Source organism: Artibeus jamaicensis, unplaced genomic scaffold (assembly GCF_021234435.1).
Source record: "Artibeus jamaicensis isolate MK-2021 breed Jamaican fruit bat unplaced genomic scaffold, CSHL_Jam_final scaffold_3151, whole genome shotgun sequence".
In the NCBI taxonomy this organism is placed as follows: Eukaryota; Metazoa; Chordata; class Mammalia; order Chiroptera; family Phyllostomidae; genus Artibeus; species Artibeus jamaicensis.
The window spans coordinates 1,113,735-1,136,279 of NW_026522037.1; the positions used below are offsets into that span (position 1 = coordinate 1,113,735).

At 60.7% G+C, this 22,545-nt stretch overlaps 1 protein-coding gene across 1 annotated transcript in view; it reads right to left on the reverse strand.

Moving 5' to 3' along the window:
* The window catches only part of LOC119043810 (kinesin-like protein KIF19), a 29,844-nt gene that overhangs the window by 5,498 nt on the left and 1,801 nt on the right, over positions 1-22,545 (reverse strand). Inside the window, exons 3-18 of the mRNA XM_053656998.1 lie at positions 20,407-20,517; positions 19,499-19,586; positions 18,630-18,766; positions 18,336-18,461; positions 17,183-17,377; positions 16,037-16,186; positions 15,211-15,333; positions 13,148-13,298; positions 10,382-10,559; positions 8,918-9,110; positions 4,371-4,641; positions 3,717-3,838; positions 3,196-3,320; positions 2,892-3,000; positions 2,101-2,442; positions 589-736 (exon numbers count right to left, since the gene is read on the reverse strand). Coding sequence (XP_053512973.1) covers positions 589-736; positions 2,101-2,442; positions 2,892-3,000; positions 3,196-3,320; positions 3,717-3,838; positions 4,371-4,641; positions 8,918-9,110; positions 10,382-10,559; positions 13,148-13,298; positions 15,211-15,333; positions 16,037-16,186; positions 17,183-17,377; positions 18,336-18,461; positions 18,630-18,766; positions 19,499-19,586; positions 20,407-20,517 — 2,569 coding nt within the window. The remainder of the gene's footprint in view (positions 1-588; positions 737-2,100; positions 2,443-2,891; positions 3,001-3,195; positions 3,321-3,716; positions 3,839-4,370; positions 4,642-8,917; positions 9,111-10,381; positions 10,560-13,147; positions 13,299-15,210; positions 15,334-16,036; positions 16,187-17,182; positions 17,378-18,335; positions 18,462-18,629; positions 18,767-19,498; positions 19,587-20,406; positions 20,518-22,545) is intronic.

Here is a 22,545-nt window from a genome sequence, read left to right on the forward strand (position 1 = left end):
CGGGGGTCCCCTTTCAGAACCCCTGACGTCCACCTGTCTGTGCAGCCACAGGGGCGAATGGGGAGCAACCGGACATCCTGCACCAGGCTCAGGGGTTCCCGACGCTGCTCACTCTTGGTGAGGACGTCACCGCACAGCCACTATCTCTGAAGGGTGGGGGTGGGTACCAGTGTTTCTTGTTTATAATTGTGTCTATCTGCCCAAGTCACCATAACGCGCATGTGTTGTTTTTGTAGCAACCACAGCACAGCAGCCAGACTCAAAGCCGCACTGGAAGAGGCCGCCGCAGCCCAGAGTGCGGGCTGAATGTGCGCGGCCCACCGCAGGGCACGGGGTAATCATGATTCCAAACCCTTCTGGGGGGCCGGGCAGGCCTGGAGCTGAGCACACTGTACACATGACTCTCTGGGGTGCCAGTGGCCTCAGCCCACCCGCTGCCCTGCGACCCTGAAATTCACCCACACCAGGGGCAGACATGGGTCACACCTTCCCAAGGTTGAGCTTGGAGACCAGGGTTGGGGCGGGGGAGGGGGAGTCCAAACAAAACAGACAACGCCAGAGTGCTGTTCTCTCTTTCGGACCCTGTACCTGCATGAAGGCTGAGACCGGGTTTCACCTTGGAGGCCGAGGGGACGGCGGGGAGGAAGCCCCGCCCCGAGGGCAGCTGCTGGGGTGCAGGGGGCGTCTGGCTCTCCGTCAAGGGCTTCAGAGATGGAGGCTGAGTCCTCTCTGCTGCCTGCCAGGGAAAAAAATCGCACAGCAGCCAGGGTGTGGGGAGTGGGTGGGAAGAAGTAAAACATGCAGCCACACCCTGCAATGTGTAGACGCCCACTGTGTACGGACCGCTGCAGGGACCATAAGGGGCAGCACCGCTGCCGACGCTGTCCTCCAACCCCCAGTGGAAAGGGCTGTCTGCCCCCCATTTCTCCTCTCCACACTGCCCCCACCGCAACAAGGAACATTTAAATACACAGACCGAGGGCAGCAGACTGCCCTCTGCGATGGGTGGGCTGCACCCAAGCCGCTGAAGGCCAGAGAACAAAAAGGCTGACCCTCCTGTGGGTCAGAGAGACTCCTCCAGCCCAGGCTGCCCGGAGCTGAGATGCTGGCCTCTTCCTGCCTCTGGACTGGAGCTGAAACGCCAGTTCTCCCGAGTCTCTGGCTCACTGAGTGAGGCTTGTCAGCCTCCCGAACCACGGGAGCTGGCTGTTCACAACAAATCTCCCTCCTTTACACTCTCTCTCTCTCTCTCTCTCTCTCTCTGTCCCCTTTGCCTGGAAAACCCCGACCACCACCGCGCCTTTGCTACTGCCACGCAATCAGCTGTGAACTTCTGGCCGGAGGCGCAGACACCGTGGTGCGCCCAGAGGACTGCGGTCCCCCACTCGCCAGGGACCAGCCCGCCCACTCACCCTCCATCCAGGGCACAGAAAGAGGGAACCCCCCCACAGTAACAAGTGCCCCCAGGAACCCACCCCCACCAGGCGATCAATGGGGCACTCCACCACAAGTCCTCTGAGTTTTGCTAGAACGCTGTTGAGACCTCTGTGCAGGTCAGCACTGCCCGACACCCTGAGAAGATGGCTCCAGCTCGGGATGCAGATGTGATGCGTGACTGTCACAACTGAGGGACAACTGTGGGGGCCATGCCGCAGGGGACAGAAAACCACAAAGAGGCCCTGAAGGGGGGACTATGCATGCCAGTTGCCCTCTGGGTACAGCTGGACTAGGGCCAGTGTGGCCTGTGCCAACACGGCAGAAAAGCAGCGGCCCACGCCGAACCCCTTGGCCCACCTCCAGCTCTGTCAGCTGATGTGCTTTAGAACCAAGGGAGGTCACTTTCTAACGTTCAGAGACAGAACCTGCGTAGGACCCAGACGATGTCTGAAATAGTGCTAAGGAAGACCAGGTCCCAAACTCCTTTGCTACTGGACACCACCAGATGCTGTGTGGCTCAGGGGACGTACGGTGCAGGCAGGGTTCACTCCCAGCTCCCACAGCCAGGGCCCCCACCCCGGCGCCCCTGCTGTGTCTGCCCTTCCCTCTCTGCTATCTTTCTGGAGCCCTGGGACCGAAGGACCCAGTCCAGCGACCACCCACCGGCTGCAAGCCCCAGGTGAGGAGGGGGGACCGCTTCCTGCTGGCCTTCCTCTCCGCAGAGCTGCCCATGCCCACACTGGCGCGGGGCCACCTCCTGTCTGCTGGGCTCGGGTCCCTGGAGTCTGAGGCTGCCTCCTCTGGACGGTGGAGGGAGGAGAGGCCACTACCCCCCTCGAGGTCCTGCGCCTTGGAGCGCCGGGTGGCCGCAATGAGGGCGATGCTCTTGGTGCCCAAGACCATCTCCTTGAGGGCGGCGGCCGCCGCGCTGGGGGTGTCCAGCTCCGGGCCGGCCGGTGAGCAGAGCTTGGAGACCCGGCTCCTCACACTCAGGGAGCCGGACTTCTGCAGGAAAGCAACAGGGGCAGGCGGTCACGCAGGGCCCCAGCAGCAGACCACGGACAGTGACTCAGCCCAAGTGGTTCATTTCGGGGGGAAGACTGCTTTGGTGGGAGGGGGCAAGGACCAAGGAAGCTGCACATGAGGAAGCCAGTTGCTGGCCTGGGATGTTCTGCGAGGCAGGACAGTTCTCAGGCCTCAGGGTCACCGCACCCAGGGGTCGCAGGGTCGAGCCCAGAGGCACCAATGGGGCCTCTCCCGGGAACCTCGCTGCTCAGCGCTGCAGCACACAGGGTCGCTCCACAGGAACAGACAGGAGCGTCCTCTGCACATCGTCCAGCTGCTGACAGCCACTGTGACGGCTCCTTACAGAGAGTCCGCCTTCTGGAAGCTTCTCTCCCACCCGCCCTGGTCCAGGGCAGCTCTGACAGGCGCCTGACCCCACACACACCCACCTCGCGTGATGGTGGCGTGAGCAGGATGCGGAGGGCCGGTGCAGGGACCAGGACGCCTTGCTTGCCAGGCTTTCTCGAGGGTGTGGCTTTCGAGGACCTGTGACCATCGCTGCAGGCGGGAAACGCAGGCGTCGGCCAGGGCCCAGGTGGGTGTGGCCCGGGGGGGCGTGCCCTGCCCCACCTCGCTGTGTTCGAGGGGCACACACACCACAGGAGGACCCCGAGGTCCCCGGTCCCGGCCACCGGCCTCCAGCCCCCGCCACCTCACCGGGAACCAAGAGCAGGTGAGGCGCGGCCAGCTTACCTGTCCAGGTCCAGCAGCACAGGCGGCAGCTCAAACTGGGCACTGCATGGGAGGTCCCTCCAGTCGTCCAGCTGGTCTCGGCTGGATTCCTCTGGCAGTGGAGACGCCGTCCCAACAGAGCCGTCCTGGGACCAGACAGAGTTGCTGAGGGAGGCGGCAGGACCAGGGCCATGGGCAGGTGGCTGTGTCCAGCCCAGGTCCCCGACAGGCCATGGGAAGGTCCCGTTTCTCCCAGCCACTGCTGCCCGAAGGAAGACCCCCACGGGAAGGCTGGGCAGCAGCTGTTCACTCGCCCCACCAAGTGCCCACTGTGGCATCAAGGAGGCCTCTGAGCCCGAGTGACTGCTGGGGCCATGGGCAGGCCTCAGCCTTGGAGCAAAACTGGGAGGCGGGAGAAGTGTCTGCTGTTGAAGCCCCTCAAAGCTGCAGGACCAACAGAATCCCCCCATGACCAAGCAGGGGCACCCCAGGTGGGTGGGGACGGGCTGACCCTGCACCATGCTCATGCCCCGGGCACTCACTGGCAGGGAGCTGGCCGTCACCGAGTGCAGCCACAGCAGGCGGTCCAGCGAGCCCTCGTCCCGATCCCGGGAGTACAGGCCGTAGTACTCGGCCAACGCCGCTGGCACTGGGAGCCCACCGTCTGCAGGAGCCAGGAGGGCAGGCTGGGGCCACGAGCACTTGTTACCAAGGTCAGCCGCCCACTTTGTGGTTGGAAGGTGACAACCCCCCCACGCACACACGTGCACAAACATGTACGCACACACATGCAGAAATATGTGCACACACGAGCACGCAGAGACACCAGTGTGTAAAACATCTGTGCACAGACATGCACACATACAGATGCACACAGGGACACATATGTGCACAGATGCACACACAATGCACAGACATGCAGGCATGTTTCTGTGAAAACAGAAAGTTGAAAGAAGAGGTGGGGCAGGAGCCCAGATGACAGGGAAGGAGGGGCGGACACCTGCACAGGCTCACTGAGTGGAGGAGGGACCCGCAGGGGGCAGGGCCTGGGGACACCGGCTGCAGGAAACGCAGACCGCCCCCAGCAGAAGGCACAACCAATCGCGGTCTCTGGACCCTGGGAAAGGGGCAGTGGGACGCATGGTGGGACACGGGTGAGTGAGGAGAGCCGAGCTGAGAGCCCAGCCGGGCCGCACCCTGAAGGAGCCGCCGCTGGTCCTGGATGATGCGCTCGCACAGCAGCCGGTGCTGGTGGCAGCGCCAGATGACCTGGTCCTTCTGGCACAGCAGGCTGTCCCTGCGCAGGAGGCCCGCCTGCAGCCCCGTGTTCTCCAGCTCCAGCTCCTGGGCCCGGCACAGCAGCCGCAGCGCCTCCTGCTGGTCCTCGCTGAGGGCCCGGGTGGGCAGCAGCTGCTCCAGCTGCGCGGCCTTGCTCTGGGCGCTGGCCAGGCGCTGCTCCAACCCAGCCTGGCGGAGAGACAGCACACTCAGGTGCACGCCGGGGTCTCTGCTGCCCGCTGGTCTCGACAGGCTCTGGTGTGCAAGCCACACCGACAAAAACATGCAGGTGACGGGCTCTGAAGATGTGTGGCCATGCCTCTGTTAGCCCCACCGTTTATGTTCTGTGTGCCGATGTGCAGACACCTGGGCCCTGCTGGCCTGAGGGCCTGACCACCCTGGGTCCGCTAAGTCCTAGAGACAGAAACCTCCCCCCACCAGAGCGCACTTTTCATATGCAAACCCCCAGCTCAGAGCCGCCCCACCCACCTCTCCCAGGGCCACCCAGGGCCAGTACTGGACATCGAGGGACTGACCTGTGTCCCAGAGCCCGCTGAAATGCTCCAAACAGCCACTCCTGAGCCTGCTCACCTGCCTCACCTGCTCCTTCCCATGGAAAGGCTCTGTCCTGTGCCACCCCCCCACTGTCTGCCCCAGCTGCCTGACCAGCTCTGGCACTTCCCATGTGGCTCTGCCTGGCAGGGTGCACACCCTCCTCTCAGGGACCATGAATGACAAACTCTCTGCTCAGGGAGTCACCTCTGATATGTTAGGCTTACTCTATTTTCTACTAAAATGCTGTATTTTAGAACACACCCCCAGGGTCACCCTCCCCACCTAGTCTCCTGCAGGAGACCAAGACCACCCATGTTCCTACCACGAACCTGCTGAGCTGTTGCTGGCGCCCACCTGTGGGAAACCGCTGGGAACCCTGGAGACCCGCCTGTGACCTGTGACCTTGCTCCATGTGTGCGTCACAGCTCTAGAGACACAGAGCCATTAAAAGACGTCCACACCTGACAGGGGGTGTGTGCATGTGTGTGCATGTGTGTGCACATGTGTATCTGTGTCTGTGCATGTTTGCATGTTCCAAAGAACCACGATGGTGGGGCTGGTGTGTCAGGAATGTGTAGGGCGGCTGGCAGGCTGGAGATGCAGGCAGGAGCGCATACTGCCGCCTGGAGGCAGAACCTGGTTCCGCTCTGGGAACCTCCGTTTTTGCCGGTAGGGCCCTTGCACAGGTTGGGTTGGGTTGGGTTGGGTTGGGTGGGGCCCGCCCACCGTGCCAGGATAACCTCTCCCTGCTAAGTCCCCACAGTGGCCCCTAGCCCAGCGCTTGACGGAGTCCCTGGGTGCTCCGTCCAGGCCGGGCTGACACAGTGAACCGAGTGCCACACCACGTGACCACATGGCCCCGATGGTGACGCTCAGAGCATCCAGCCTGCCCAGCCCAGGGTCATGACCCCAGGCATACATCAGACAATATCCTCCAGTACGGCCGAAGGGATATCCTCTAGCCATCCTCTCTTCGTCCCCTGGGACTGAGGGGAACCACTCTGGGAGGAGCTGATTCAGCTCCCCAGTGAGACCCTGCCCCCCTTCTTCCCCCTGAAGCACTCCCAGGCCCCTTCTGCCACTCCCTGCTGCCTGTTCTATGTTGGCACTGCGCTCCCATGAGTGGGGGCATGCATGTTGGTGGGTCTTCCCAGCAGACAGTGAGCCTGAGTCATGGGGCTGTCCTGTGCATCTTTACGTCCCTGGGGGGCCTGGCCCTGAACTGCGCCTTCAAAAGACTGGGACTGGACTTCCGCCAAGATGGAGGCACAGATGGAGACGCCATGCTTCCTCACACAACCAAGTTTAGAGACAACTAAATATTAGCAACAGAAAACACAGCCAGAACACAGAAAATTGAACTTTTCAGAAGTCTGATAACAACAAATTCTTCAGCCTGACCAGTAAGAGGGGCGAAACCAGCAGCTGGAGGAGCAGGGTTGCACAGGAAAACTCCGTCAGACGGACTCAGGCGCGCGGAATCCAGGCGCAGGGTTGGACCTGGTGGGCAACTCAGCGAGCGACCGCAGGGAAACAGCAAGGAAGCAGGGCTGCGGGTTGACTGTGGTCTCGCATCCATGAGTGGATAGACAAGCGAGGGAGTGGGCGATTGGACGGGACCCAGCAGGCCCCAGTGGCAAGCGGCAGCAGAGGATATTGCCATTTCCCTGCTCTGACCCCGCCTCCACATACAGCGTCATAACCCAGCGACCTAAGTGGCCCGGCCCAGGTGAACCACCTGAGGCTCTGCTCCTCACCCAGCGGCAAGAAACAGCAGAGGGGGCCGCCATTTTCCCGCTCTGACCACGCCCCCACATATAGCATCACAACCCAGCAACCTGGGAGTCCAAGGCTCCACTCCTCATACTTAACAGGTGTGAAACAGAACAAAAATGGCTCAAGAAGATCTCAAAGCCCCAGAGCCAATAAATCTAAGCGATAGCAAAACTCTCAGACGCACAGTTTAAAACACTGGTGATCAGGATCCTCACAGAACTGGTTGATTATAGCCACAAATTAGATATACATATGAAGGCGAAACTAATTGAAATGAATGGAATTACACAGGAAATCAATAGCGATGAAAAGGAAACTGGGTCTCAAATCAATGAAGTGGACCAGAAGAAAGCAAATAATGGCCGAACAGAAAAGAGTGAAGAAGCAAGAATTCAAAAAAATGAGGAGAGTCTTAGGAACCTCCAGGACATCTTTAAACATTCCAACATCCAAATTATAGGGGTACCAGAAGGGGGAAAGGCACAGCCACCAGTGGAAAACTTATTTGAACAAATAATAAAGGAGAATTTCCCCAATCTGGCAAAGGAAATAGACTTCCAGGAAATCCAGAAAGCTCAGAGAGTCCCAAAGAAGTTGGACCCAAGAAGACACACACCAAGGCACATCATCATTATATTAGCCAAGATTAAAATGAAGGAGAGAATCCTAAAAGCAGCAAGAGCTAAGGGGACAGTCACCTACAAAGGAGTTCCCATCAGACTGTCAGCAGATTTCTCAAAAGAGACCTTACAGGCAAGCAGGGGCTGGAAAGAGGTATTCCAAGTCATGAAATCCAAAGACCTACAACCAAGATTGCTCTATCCAGCAAAACTTTCATTTAGAATGGAAGGACAGATTAAAGTGCTTCTCAGATAAGATCAGATTCAAGGAGTTCATCATCACCAAGCCCTTATTATATGAAATGTTAAAGGGACTTATCTAAGAAAAAAAGTTAAAGAAACATGAACAGTGAAAGGACAACAAACTCACAGTTATTAACAACCACACCTAAAACAAAAGCAAACTAAAAGGACAGCTAGATCAGGAGTGGAAACATAGAAATGAAGATCTCAAGGAGGGTTAGCAACAGGGGAGTGGGAGGAGGAGAAGGGGGGAGAAGGTACAGAAAATAAGTAGCATAGACAGTAGATAGAAAATAGATGGGGGGGTCAAGAATAGTATGGGAAATACAGAACCTAAAGAACTTGAGACACATGGTCATAAACTAAAGGGGGGTAATGGTGGGGATGGGGGTAGGGTGGAGGGGAATGAAGGGGGGAATAGAACTGTAATGGCATAATCAATAAAAATAAATAAATAAATAAATAAAAGACTGGGACTGGCAGACAGAATGGCTCCCTATCTCATGGGGAGGGGGGAGGACGGGGTGGGCAGACTGCTCCAAGTCCCAGCACCTGTGACAGTCACGCTCCCAGCCAACACACAGGACCAGTCTCAGCCAGAGGCACAGCCCCCTCTCTAAGTGTTGGAAGACTTCTGACTGGAGAGTGCACCATGTCCAAACCGCGGCAGCAGATGCCATGATACCGAGAGGTTCTCGGTTTGGCTGCACAGCTTTCAAGTGGAGTAAACGCCGCCTGCCATGGGCCACGTGACGTCACCAGATGCATCCTCCCCCCGCCTGAAACTACACTGGCACGCGTTTCACTGGTGGGCTGGGCTGCAGTCAGCATCACAGGCACCCACCGAGGTCTCCGCTGTACTCTCAGGGCTGGACTCGGGAGACTGAGCGAGGTGCTGGTGCAGCTACGGCTCTGCCAGTCCTGCATGGAGCTTGCTGTCATCCACACACAGAGGCAGCAGAGGTCTCAGGGGACACCCCACGGCCACTCCTGTCCTGCTGCCGCTGGGCCCCTGCCCTGCATGCTGGCCCTGCAACCCCTGATGTGGCCGTAACTCTGGCATGCAGGGGCATGGATTTGCCCTTGGACCTGTGACCTCTCTAGGGGTTGGGGACAACCTCTCTGAACCCCGGTATTCTCTCCCACAGAGGGCCCTATGCACGGCCCTACGACATGGGGGTACAGTGATCGGGTCGTGCCTGGCAACCGCAGTGAATGCTGGTGACTCATCAGCACCGCATCACACGGGCCCGCCTGGGCCTTCTCCCCACCTTGAGGGCCACGGTCTTCCGCTGCTCGGCCAGCAGCATGTTGACCTCCTCTCTGGCCAGGGTCACCTCGTGGGGCTCCGCGGACACGTCCTCGTCCCCATCCCCATCTGCGTCGGCCGCCTCTGCCTCCTGCCGCTCTTCCCTCTCGAGGGACTCATCCTGGGCATGGTGGTGGGTCTTCTCCCGCTCCCAGCTGCAGCCGTGACAGGGGTCGGGGTCAGAGTGCAAGCTTCGCCTGGGCTGGGAGTCCCTGTGGGCACCAGCTGGTTGACTCAGAGGTGAGGGCATGAAAATGGGAGGGAACTGGGTCTGCTATATGATCTCTTCTATGTTTGTAAAAAACAGAAGTTACAAGGAAAAATTTTAAAAAATAAAGAAGCGGCAAAGGTTTGCGCAGGCTCACCGGATGATTAAGGACGCTGCAGCAGCCCCGCCCCTCCCACCTGACCTCCCCAAGGCCACCTCCCCAGGGCCACCTCCCTGAGCCCCGTCCCTCAGCTGTAAAACTTGGGTGACAACAGCGCCCCCTGGGGCCCTGTGATCTCAGGGCAGAACCTGCCACAGCGACAGACTGCATCTGAAGCACAGGACATGGGCTGGAAACCGAGGGGGGTTCAGGGGCTCTTTTAGTGGAATCCCCAGGATGCGGGTGCCCTGTGTGATTTGGCAAACACCCAGAAAGGAGGAGGAGGAGGAGGAGGAGGAGGGGAAGAAGGGACTGAAAGCGGAGCGTGCCTGGGCAGCCAGCTCATCCAGGGCAGTGTGGTGACCCTGTGTTGTTGCTCACAAGGCCCTCAGCCTCCCACACGTCCCATATGGGTGACAAGCCACACAGCCGGTCCCCTGCCCCGGGTCAGCCTGTTCACAGAAGGGTGCACACGGAGTGAGTGCGGGCAGTCGAAAGAGCCCTGGCCAGTGGACGTGCAACCTCTGGCTGACCCCGCCCCTCTGAGCCTCAGTGTCTGCTTCTGGCTCATGGCTGACACCAGCCAGAGAGGCTGGCCCTGCACCCAGCCTATGAGAGAGAGACCAAAGCGGTGGGGTCAGGGTCGGGGGCTTCCTCCACCAGCTCTAGCCTCGTTGCAGGGTGGGCAGCACGGGAAGGATTGGGCCACGGGTCCACCTGGAAGAGGGGAAGCCTCGGCCAGGTAGCTCAATTGGGTGGAGCATCAACCTGATACACCAAGGTGGCAGGTTCAATCCCCAGTCAGGGCACATACACAAGAAGCAACCAAAGAATGCATACATAAGTGCAACAAATCAATGTTTCTATGTCTTTCTCCCCTCCTCTCCCTCTAAAATAAAAATTCAAAAATAAACTTCCCTGTGGGGACCTGCGGGCAGTGGGGGAGGAGGCTGGACAGTAGCAAAAGGAGGAGTTCCTGCCAGTGGCCCCATTGGCCCTTCCTGGCCTCCCTGGCCCTTCGGGTGGGCGGCCCCGGGGCCGGCGGGTGGCACACTCACTCCGCGATGGCCAGCAGGTGGCGGGACACGGCCACGTGCAGCTCCACGCTGGTGTTCTCCAGCTCCAGCAGGTTGCGCCGCATCTCCAGCTGCTCCTCAAAGGCCCCCACCAGCTGGGCCCGGATCCTGCTCATCTGCAGGCGGCTGTCGTCCTCTGTGTCCTGGGTGGGCGTCGTAACTGGGGGCCACAGAGAGCTAGCTGTACCGAGAGTAAAGCCGCCTGAGCCAGGCTGAACTCCATGCTTGCCCCCAAACTAGGTCGGGTCCACAGAGGAGCTCCATACACGTGCATGGGTGGGTAGGTGATGGAGAGGTGGGGTGGTGGGGGGATGACTGGATGGATGGATAGATGATTAGGTAGATGGATGGATGGATGCATGGATGGATGGATAGATGATTGGATGGGTAGGTGGATGAATGGGTGGGTGGATAATTAGATAGATGATGGATGGACGGATGGATGGATGGGTAGATGGATGGTTGGATGGATGGATTGGTGGATGGGTGGGTGGATGGGTGGTTGGATGGATGGATGGATTGGTGGATGGGTGGGTAGATGGGTGGATGGATAGATGGATGGATGGATGGATTGGTGGATGGGTGGATGGATGGATGCAAGAAAATATTTGCAAACCGCATATCTGCCAAAGAATTAATACTCAAAATATATAAGAAATGCATACAACTTAATAGCAAAAACCAAAGAATCCAATGTAAAAAATGGGCAAAGGACCTCAACAGACATCTTTCCAAAGAATACATGCAAATGACAAGTGCATGGAAAGGTGCTGATGTCATTCTCCACAGGGCAAGCACAAGCTGTCGCCTGGTGGCTGTCGGGATGGCGACCGGCAAAAAGACAAGCAAGGACAAGTGCTGGCGAGGACCCGGCGACGGGAGCCCTGGTGCACTGGCGGTAGGAATGCAAATCGCTGCAGCCACCGTGGAGAACAGTACAGAGACTCCTTGAAAAGTTAAAAATAGGACGAGCGTAAGATCTAGCAATCCCACCACTGGGCGCCTGTGTGAAGGAAATGATGTCACTATCTCAGAGTGGTGGCCATGCCCTGGGCTCAGGGCAGTGCCACTCCCAACAGCCAAGACAGGGACACAAGCTGGGTGTCCCAGAGGCACGACTGGGTAAGAAAGTCACACACGTGATAGAAGATATAACGTGTGTATGCGATGTAACGAAACACTGGTGTTTCTTGGCCCCAAGAGAGAAGGAGCCCCTGCCCCTGTTGACAACCCGGAGGGACCTCGGGGGGCACCGTGCTGGGAGGAGGCCGTCAGACGGGGACAGACGCTGTGCCATCTCCCTTTGAGTGGCGTCCAAAGATGCTGAACCCACAGAAACGGAGCAGACGGCGGGCGGAGGGGGCAGGGGGCGGCCGTGGCTCAGTGAGTTTGGGGGTCCCATGGGCAGCGACACTGCTGTGCTCCCCGAAGCCGCTCAGAGAGCAGCTGCAATGTTCTCACCGCAGCCACATGGACATTTTCCGAGAGAAGGATGCAAGCCAACCTTGTGCGGTCAGCGGGGAGGGGGACCATTTCGCCAGTGACCCCTGCCACCAGATGGTCCAGGTGCCCCGGGCCTTCCGAGGCGTGCTGTGTTGGCTGCACTCAGTCAGCTGGGAGGCACAGTGACGCAGGGTGGCCACATGCCAACCGCCATCCCCGTGCTGGGCGTCATCCTCTCCCGCATCCCGTCCCAGCTCCGTGGAGCGCCCGGCAGCAGAAAACCACCAGGGACGACGGTTTCCCACCCCAGCTCCCGGTTCCTCCCCACCTCGGCTCTTCCGTCCCCGCTGGTATCTCCAGAATCCTCACTGACCCTCCTCTGGCCACCACCCGAGGGCCTTCATTCCTGAGCCCCTGTCCTCTGAGGGTCTGCCCTCTGCTGCCTGCGCCCCCTGCCGCACGGCTGCCCCGAGGCCTGGCCCGGGCCCACCTGCAGCCTCCAGCCTCCCGCTCCCTCCGCCCACCGAGTCCACCCCCCAAATGCAGGGTGCTCTCAATGTCATTTTTATAAGGATATTTTTAAAAAGCCCACCTCAAGACTTTAGACTCAACTACCATTGCACAGGAAGTACAGAGTGCAGAGGAACACTCGGCGGGAGGTGAGGAACTCCACGGGACGTGTGACCCAGGGCCTCCCGCGGGAGTCCAAGGGGAGCCAGAGAAAGAGGGCGGGAAGCTCAGGGGACAGAAGCAGCTTCGGAGACGCATCCACCACATTCGGTGCGTGGGGGTCATTGGGATCCTGCTCGAGACCCACCGCAATCAGCTCAGAGACTCAGGACAGGGTGGGTGCGTGGACACCAGAATGGGGATCGGCGGGGGCCCTGGGGGTCTGCTGTGCCGTCCTCTCACTCCTCCTCCGTCAGTGTCTGGATTCCCCTGAGCAGGATCCGTAAGTGCGTCCAGGGCCCTCGGTGGCTACAGTGCACCCCCGAGGTCACCCCTGGGCTCCTCCCTCAACACCTGCCAGTTCTCCAGGCAAAGCCACACCCAGGACACCCCTCCACGTGTGCGTCACCATCATAGACCGAACAGACACGGAGCTGCCGGCGGTCTGACCCCACCGTAGACTGGGCGCCTCCTGGTGGCTCTCCACACGGGGCCAGCCCTCACCTTGCGCTCAGAACGCACCTGGCCCCTGGTCATTGGCCTCCCCGCCTCACCTCCCACCATGGGGGCGCCTTCTGCCCCTCGAACAAACCCCTCCCCACCCCGGGGCGGCCTCAGGTCGGTGCCCGGCTCTACCTTGGGCGTCCCGGGCCCCGGGTTCACTCCTCTTCCCCGGGTCCTGCCTCTCCATTTTGGACTTGAGGTGCTCAATCTGCCTGCGCAGGTCGGAGATGACACCCGTGTACTGGTCACTGTGGTCGGACACGTTCAGCAGGTTGCGCTTGACCTGGCGGGGCAGGACACGCCTGGGGTCAAGGCCAGCGGGCTGCCCAGTGAAGGAAACGTCCTAACCGCCGCCACACGTTTGCACCAGAAACATGAAGACCGTCTTGTTGGGAAAATTCAAATCAGCGCAACTCGGCCTCAAAGAGAAGGAGATTCTGACACACCAAACACAGAAGAACCTCGAGGACATCACGTGACAGGACAGACACGGAAGGGCACTCCCTGGTGAGTCCACGCATAGGAGGGCCTGCAGGGTCAGGTTCGCAGATGGAAAGCAGGTGGGGGGGTCAGGGGCTGGCAGAGGGGTGCAGGGTGTCTAGTGGGGCAGAGCCTCCGTGTGGGAAGATGGCAAGTTCTGGAGAGGTCGGTGGTGCCGGCGGCAGGACGGTGTGGGTGTGCCTGAAGCTGCCGCACCGGACGTGGTTAAAATGGTGGATTTCACGTCCTGCGTGTTTTGCCACAACAGAAAAACAAAAACAGCCCTGGCTGGTGTGGCTCAGTGGACTGAGTGCAGGCCTGCAAACCAAAGGGTCGCTGGTTTGATAACCAGTCCGGGCACGTGCCTGGGTTGTGGGCCAGGTACCCAGTAGGGAACGTGCAAGAGGCAACCACACACTGATGTTTCTCTCCCTCTCTTTCTCCTTCCCGTCCCCTCTCTCTAAAAATAAATAAAAATTAAAATTAAAAAAAACAATGAAAACAACCCATCATCTTGTAGAACCCCACCCCCGAGGAACCCGCCACCACCGTGCGGCCGTGGGCCTCTCACACGTCCTGCGCGGATCTGTGCACACTGCGGACCTGCAGGCACAGGAGCGGTTTCTGTGCTGCAGGCCCAGCGTTGGGTTTTACATGAATCATCTCAGATGCAGCTACTCTTCCCCAAGGACTCCCCCGAGCGACAAGGTGTCCTGGAGGTGGCCGTCGGCATAGGCGGGGCTGGGTCTGCCCACTCCGACGGCAGCAGAGTGGCTTGTCCCTTCCCCTCTGACGGGCACGGGGTGGGGGGGGTCTCCAGAGACACACTCTGGGAGCCTTTCACCCCAGCAGTGCCCTGCGGCCCCCACTCGGGCACGTTCCACAGCTGGGGCGGCACCTGCATCCTGGTGAGTCCAGGCCTTGTGCCTGCCGGTGCCCCGTGGCCAAGTGTGGGGTCTGGGCAAGCATGAAGCCCATCCTCTGTCTCACATTATCACAGTGCCCGGCTCTGAGCTGGACACCGGGGAGGCTTCCCTCGTGTTTGCGGACAGGTGATGCCAACGACCGCACCCATCACAGAGCAGGGCACCCAACGCAGCGGCCCCCAGGCGCCGGGAACTAAGGGGGCCAAGTGTACCATCTCACTGAAGGCCAGGGGCAGGGGCAGGGGGACGGTGTGGACAGACCAGCACAGTGGTGCGAGGCGAGGACTGGGAGCCGGGCACTGGGCTCCGTACCTGCTCCGCTCCACTGTGGAAGCTGGTGACACTTTCTCTCTCCACATGTCAGCTGCCCAGGCTGTGAACCAGGGTGACCTAGGACCCTGCTCCCAGGGACAGGGCTGCTCGGAGCAGAGCACATGAATGCTCGCGGAGAACTCGCAGCCAGCCAGGCTCAGGGGTAAGTCCACGCACTGGCCCCCTGAGCCCTGTGAATGCGCTGTATGTGGAAAAGCATCTCTGCAGATTACAAGGAGGTGAGGACATTCTGGACCAGGGCCCAAGAACCAGGGCCAGTGCTCCTGTCGGAGAGGAGGGGGCAGACACAGAGGGGAGCAGAGGCCCTGTAAGGACTCACAGCTGGGGGTGCGGTCCTGGCCAAGGCACTCCTGGAGTCACTGAGGCAGAAAGGGATGAGCAAGGACTCCCTGCACCAGAGCCTTTGGAGGGCAAGAGCGCAGGAGAGCGTGTGTGTGCAAGCAGGTGGCGGCTCACCCTGGTCTTGATGTTCCTGGCTCTGTGCGCGTACAGCAGGGTGCTCCGAGACTCCTCGAAGTGCGTGCTGGCCGGGCTGATGTGGGCAATCATCACCGTGCGGCTGTTCCCTCCCAGGGCATCCTGCTCCGGGGGTGGGGGCAGCATGGGATGGGGGTGACAGGAACAGGCCCTCACCCTCACCCGCACCGTGGTGCTGCCTGCTCCCAGCCCATGCCAGGCCTGTCTGTACCAGCCCCCAGGGTTCCTGCTCCAAACCCTGACAGGGGCAGCTGGTGCCAGGACCCAGGGCCCGTGCTCCAAGGGAGCTGCCACTCGGGGCGAGGTGGCGCCTGCTCCCAGCCCACCCATCTGACTCCCACCCGCGTGCGAGCAGATCGGCCAGGAGGCCAAAGTTGCAGGGACACGCCTGCGGCTGGGCCTGTTTGTGCAGAGCCCTCCTTGCTGCAGGACAGAGGGGACGGCCTGGTGAAAGGGGACTCTCCTCGCAGCCTGCTGTCCACAACAGGACACGCTGCCTGGATACGGCGACGAGCCCCCTGTCCCGGAAGCACAGGCTGTGCCACACTCAGAGGGGCCAGAGGCTGGGGTCGCAGGCAGGGACTGGAGGTGGTTTCTACAGGGTTTCCTGCCTGCAGGGTTCCCGGGAAACCCTCCTGGTAGGGTCCCCTGACCCTGGTCGCGGCCTCGTTCCTAGCAGCTAAGTCCTAAGAGATGCAGTCAGTGGCGGCAGCAGCACACGGCACACACCTCTGCACACACAGGTGAGCATATGTGCACACACATGTGCTCACATGCATATGCCCGGCCGGCCCGCCACACATACCTTCAGCAGGCGTGTGAGCTTGCTGTCCCGGAAGTTCACGAACTGCGCGCGGCCGCCCCTCTCGCTGAGCGCAGCGATGCAGTTGCCCAGCGCCAGCAGCGAGCGGTTGATGTGTGCGCCCTCCTGCAGCCTTTTGCCGCGGTTCTGGGTCTGAATGGGGAGAGGTCGGGCTGGCGGGGAGGCGGTCTCTGCTGCACGCCCTCTCCCTACGGCTGGTCCCCGGCGAGGGGCCTGAGGTCTGGGGGCCAGAACCCGTCTCCCTGGGGGCTCTGGCCCTGCGTGTACTGCCTGTCCCTGAAACCCGGGCTGGCGACGTCCAGGACAGAGCCCCACAGGAAGTGCTATGCAGCCACTAGAGGGGTGGGGGGCCCTACGCCGCCTGCCTTATGCTGCGTTGGGCACAGGCCAGGTTACGACTGCTAAGTGCCTGGCACCCCAGAAGGATGGAAAGAGGTATCGCTGATGATGTCCTCTGACACCACCTCGGCCAAGCAGTGTCTCTGCCCCGGTCCTGGGCTGGGTCCTGCCCACACGAAAAGCTCAGGCCACAAGGGCAGCGGGCACAAGCCCCAGTCCCAGCTACAGGCACAGCAAGGGGTGGGTACATCAGGGGCTCGGGGCCGGCAGGGTCAGGACGCAGCCATGTCTGGCCTTGGAAAGCGTACACCATCCAACCTCCCTGCAGCCAGGCTTTGCACGCACTGTCCCCTCCACCTGCCACGCTCTTCCTCACACTCCTCTGAGCTCCTAATGACCCCTCAGGCTCAGCCCTGAGGCGCCTCCACTGCCACCACCCTCTTCTGTGCTGTCACAGCCTCCGTGTGGACCCCAAACCTCAAAGCACAGGCCCCCCATGCTGTATTGCTCCCGCTCTGTCTCCCCCGAGTCCCTGAGGCTCCAGGGCCCAAGGGCGGGTCCGGGTCTCTGACCTCAGAGGGCCCGCCACGCAGGAGCCTTCCGTGAACGGGGCCCCCACGGGCTGCCCACGCAGTGCTGGCTGAGGATTCATTCACACAACCAGCAGGCGGTGGGTGAGTGGGCACCTCACAGGGCCTGGCACTGTTCTGGGTGCTGAAGGTGCTGCCAGACAGGGTCCTGCTCACAGACCCACGGGTGAGGAACAGTAGGGAGGGATGAGAGGGGCACCTGGGACGCCCGCTCCGAGCCCGCCAGGTCCACCATGAAGAGCCTGCCGACGCACACTTCCCCGGCCACCTCGGGGCTGCGGCTCTGCTGGCGCACGGTGACCTGAAGCACGGCGTGGGAGCGTGAGGACGTCCGGTTGGTGGCCGTGGGCTCCTGCGTGCGCTGCCGGTTGCCTCTGGTGAGGAGCTGCATGATCTGGGGACAGAAGCGGCAAGGCTGGGCGGTCAGGGCCCAAGGGGCTGCGTGCCCCCTCCAGTGTTGCCCAGAAAGAGAGGGAGGTGGGCCCCCGAGCGTCTCGGGGCACCTGTGGCTGGTCCCCGTGGTGGGACATGGAGCAGGACCTTTCCCATCCTCTGCCGAGGCAGACATCACCGATGGATTACCCATCTCTTCCCCACCAAGCTGGGGGCGGAGACTGCGGAGACATCAAAGCAGGCATGTGGAGGGGCAGGTGGGCTGGAACCCATCTGTGAGCAAGCGGCTATGGAAATCAGGCCCACGAGCCACTGCTGAGCACCTACTGTGTGCACACCATGCTATGGCTACGGAGCAGGAAGACAGATCCAGTCCTTGGCACAGAATTGGCAGGATGGCTCATGCCCCTGCCCCAACCCCACAGGGAGAATGCAGAGCCCTTGGACACCACAGGGAGAATGCAGAGCCCTTGGACACCAGCCACCAGCGCGGCTGGGGTGCTCGGGCCTCAGGGGCGGGGTGCTGAGGAGTCTGCTAATTCTGGGGCGAGGGGGAGCCCTATAGGGTTTCTGAGCAGGTGGGAGGCACACTGCAAGGCCACGGTCCTGCGGGTGGCCCAGGGAAAGGCTGGTGGTGGAGAAAGGAGACAGGGTGGCAAAAAGGCTCCCTGCTCCGCTGGCCCTCGTGGCAGAAGCAGCACTCAGGCCAGAGGGGGTCAGGCTGGAGGCGGACTCAGACTGGTCTCGACCGCCTAGGGTGCAGTCCAGAGAAGGGGGTTCTGGCCTGGATCTGTTAGTGAGGCCTCCCAGAGTGCAGGCTGGGAGAGCCGGGTGGGGGAGCAGGTGTTGTACCTCTCTGAGCCAAGAAACAACCGCAGGGCTGTGGATCGGCTTGCACTGTGGGCGTGAATGAGGAGGATGCTGTGGGCTCCGGTGGGCGTGGCCACCCTGACCCTCACCTCCTGGGCATTGGATGTGGACACCTCCGTGATGCCCGCGATCTGGACGGCGCCCCTGGCATCTTCCCGCAGGTCCAGGAACCCTGAGGACGGGTTCAGGAGGTCCCGGAGGACTTCGTTGTAAACCTGGGGTGGTGCAGAGAAGCTGGAAGGAGCAGCCGCACCGGTCCGTGCAGGGTACACCCGCGTCGAGCCCTGGCACCCGCAGAGACTCGGCAGCTTGGAGCCTGAGGTCTGCAAACGCCATGGGCCCGCCCAGCAGGTGAGGCACCTGAGGTGGGCGGGCATGCTCACCTCGAGGTAAGACATGGACACGCTGTAGTCCGCATTGTCACACGTCCCCTCGATGGCCTGGAAGAGGTCGGTCAGCGTCCGCAGGTAGATGCCGGGCTCTGTGTCCATGCCCAGCATCGTGTGGGTCTTCCCGGCACCTGTGGGACCATCGTGTGGGCACCTGAGCAGGGCTCAGAGCCCCTGGGAACTCGCCCGTGCCCGAGACCACGCGTGCCCGCCCACTGCTCCGACACACTCGCTTTCTATTTGGGAAACAAGGGGAAGGGCTGAACGGTCTCAGGGCCGCCTGGGGGAAAGAGCCCTGGGCCGATACAGAGGAGATTCGGAGGGTGTCCGAGGAGGGGACACGGGCCACTGTCCTCTCTCCTAACTCTCCTCTGAGCTGTCAGATGACAGAATCACTGCATGGCCCTTTGAGAGGGTCTTTTGCTCGGCGGCCCTTGGCCACCCCTTTCCTGTGCGCTGACAGGTGAGGACCCAGCTGCTTGTCTGTCTTGTGAGAGCCCGGCACACAGTAGGTGCTCAGGAATGCTTTTTGACTGAAAGCGCCTCCGTTTCCCCCTCAGTCCAGTGAGGGGTCGGGCCCGCCCAGCCCTGACCCCCGGTGATTCTAGTTTTCAGAGAGCAGCTTAGTCTGCGAACGTTTGCTGACCGCGGCTGTGTGGCCTTGGGGAAGCTACTGTCCCTCTCTGAGGCTTGGTTTTCTCATCGGACGGGGTTGTGCTGCCTGCCTTCCCAGGTGCTACAAGAAAGGGGTTGACTGATGGATGTGGGGGCCGGGGTGGGGCCGGCACACAGGTGGGGCCCCATGCTGTGGGGTGAGTCCCCTGCCACCTGCCCTGCCCTCCTGGGGAGCTGCCCGGCAGTACCTGAGGGGCCGTAGGCAAACACCGTTGCATTGTATCCACACAGGACGCCAGCCACAAGGTGCTGGGTGGTGGCATGGTACACGTCTCCCTGCAGACAGAAGAAGGACACTGTGCAGGACACCCAGCTGCCATCGGGTGCTCGGCTATTGGAGGGGACACGGGCCACTGTCCTCTCCCAGGGACGCAGCCCCGTGTCCACGCCACCCCGAGGCCTCACCTGCACCCAGCCGCACAGGGTGAGACAAGGCCGGCCCAGCACGGGGCTGTGAGGGAGACCACAGGAGATCGCGTGTGACACTCCTACCCTGAGGCCTGGCACACTCGATGCCAAACACCCGGGAGCCCTAGCCAGGGCTTCTGGGAGAACCGAGAGGAACCAGAAAGAACGCAAAGGCTCTGGAAGATCTCAACAGGGGCTGGAAACCTGCCCTTATGGGACAAAACCAGGACCTGGAAGTGAAGCTTCCCACTGGCAGAATTTAATTGAGGCAGCAGTAGGTAGCTGTAGGAGTGTGTCGGTAGTGAGCTCCCTGTCCCTAGAGGTATTCAAGAAAGGACTCCCCCAGGGCTGATGTAGGAGGGTGTGCAGACTTGGCTGGACTGGATAGAAGTGACCGTCCCCCTTCCCCTGCCTTCCCTGGTGCCCACTCAGGGTCCTGCTCTCCAGCTCCTGTGGCTGTCCCGACAGCCCCTGGCTGGACACACAGCTCATGGAGGGCAGAGGCAGCAGCTTCCCCGGGGGAAGGGCAGACACCAAAGCCAGCGCTGCTCCCTCTGGCTCTGGACTCACACAGTCCGGGGTGGGCCCGGTTTCACAGCCGTCTTGTGCTCTCAAGGGCAGGTCCAGGACACTCAGAGCAGGCCTGGCCCAGTGGAGAGGTGAGACAGGGCAGGGGTGGGGGGGGTACCTGTGTGGCATGCTGGTCGAAAACACTGTCAAAGGTAAAGGTCTTCTCCCGGGACCGGTGTGTGCGCAGTGTGTCCTCGGGGTCCTCGCCGGGGTCCATGAGCACCACCATCTGAGAGCAAGGAGCAGGGGGGGTCAGCAGAGGGGCCACCTGGAGTCAGGACAGGGGCTTTGTAAGCCAGGAAGTGCTGGGCCGGCCCCTGGGCCCCTGAGTTCTCCCCCCTGTGACCCTGAGCACATCCATCTCCAGGGATTACATCTTCTTGCTCAGGGGCTGGGCACCCCCAAAGAAAAGGGGGAGTCGAGGCATGGGGTTCACAGGTACCTGGAGAGGGACCCCCCTGAGCTCTGCATCCCTGGGGGCCTCTCCTACCTGACGTAAACGCGTCATTATGGAGCGAGGACCTCTGGGGACCCCAGGGGAGGTGCAAAGGCGCCTTCCCCAGGGGGGCCGGGGTGGGGGCAGGGCAATTAGCAATCAGGCTGTTTACTCGGGGCTGAAGGGTGACTCCGAAGCCCTGCTGGCCAGGCACTGGGGAGGAACCCCACAGTGTCAGGGGCACAACCGCAGGCCAAAGCCCTGCCACCTGGCCACTGGCCTGCCCCCTCCTCAGTCCACGGCTTTGGAAACAGGCCCAGGAGGTGAGGGTGAGGGCGGCCCGGGGCTCCCGGGAGGGAGGCGGTGCGGAGCAGCCCCCAGGCTGCCCTGGCTTCTGGCCAGAAACTTCTCAGTGACACGAGGCAACTTTCTTCTCCTGACGATGCTCTCGACCTTTTCCACCTCGTGGCACACAGAAACAAATCGCTGAAATTGGGCAGAACGCCAAAAATATACGTTCTGCCAGTCTGGCAAAAAGTATGTGCAATTTTGATTGGTTTCCAAAAAATAATTATAGTAAATAGCTACCCTTTTTTCTCTAAAGTGACTTCTCAAAACAGCAGGTGCCTCCCTGGCTGGTGTGGCTCAGTAGATTGAGCTCCAGCCTGAGAAGCTCATGGTTTGATTTCCCGTCAGGGCACACACCTGGGTTGCAGGCCGGGTCCCCAGTTGGGGGTGTCTGAGAGGCAACTACACACTGATGTTTCTCTCCCTCTTTCTCCCTCTATTCCTCTAAGAGTAAGTAAATAAAGTCTTTAAAAAATTTTTTTTTAATTTACTTACTTAGAGAAATAGGAAGGGAGGGAAAGAAACATCAGTGTGTGGTTGCCTCTCAGACACCCCCAACTGGGGACCTGGCCTGCAACCCAGGTGTGTGCCCTGACTGGGAATCAAACCGGTGACCCTTTGGTCTGCAGGCCAGTGCTCAGTCCACTGAGCCACACCAGCCAGGGCTAAAAATGGTTTTTGAAAAAAACCAGGTGCTGCCCAGACAGGTGAGGCTCAGGAGGCTGGGCGTCATCCCACAAAGCAAAAGGTTGTCAGTTCAGTCCCTGGTAAAGGCACAAGCCTGGGATGTGGGCTTGGTCCCCGGGAGGCAACCAATCAGTGTCTGCCTCTCTTTCTGCTCTCTCTATAAACAAACCAACCGACAAACCAAAAAACCCTAAAACATCAGGCGCCTGTACACATCCAGGAGAAATTCAGGTACAAATACCTAGCCAATCAGAGGCAGCCTTGCTACGCGTGCACAGTAAGATGGTACATGGCCTATCGGTTTGCAGTTCACGACAGGGCCCTCGCACCCAGCGGCCACTGTCATTGGTTCACTCGCAGGTCCAAGGAACGAGAGGGCGCTGCCCCCCGACTGGGCAGAGGCTGCGTGTTTTAAAAATCCCTGTGGCGCATCAGCTGAGTCCCGGGCCCAAGGGACGGAGGGCCCTGGGCAGCTCCCCCAGCCTTTGCTGGAAGAGGAGTCGGCGGGGCGCTGGCCAGGCCACCTGACCCCCCACCCCCCGACCCCCCCCCCGGCCCAGCCCCAGGGGGCGGGCCTGGTGGTGGAGGGCTCCCCACAGCAACACACCTGAGTGGAAGGGCACTGGGCACAAGCCCGGGCCAGCGGGCCATCACCAAGATGACACTCCCTTAGGGTGGGATTTGGTTGCCTCCGAGGTGTGTGGCAAAGAGGGCATTTGACCCACCCGTGGGTGCAGCCAGAGCCTCCAGCATCAGTTTGGACCAGAAGTCACCCAGGGGCAGTGG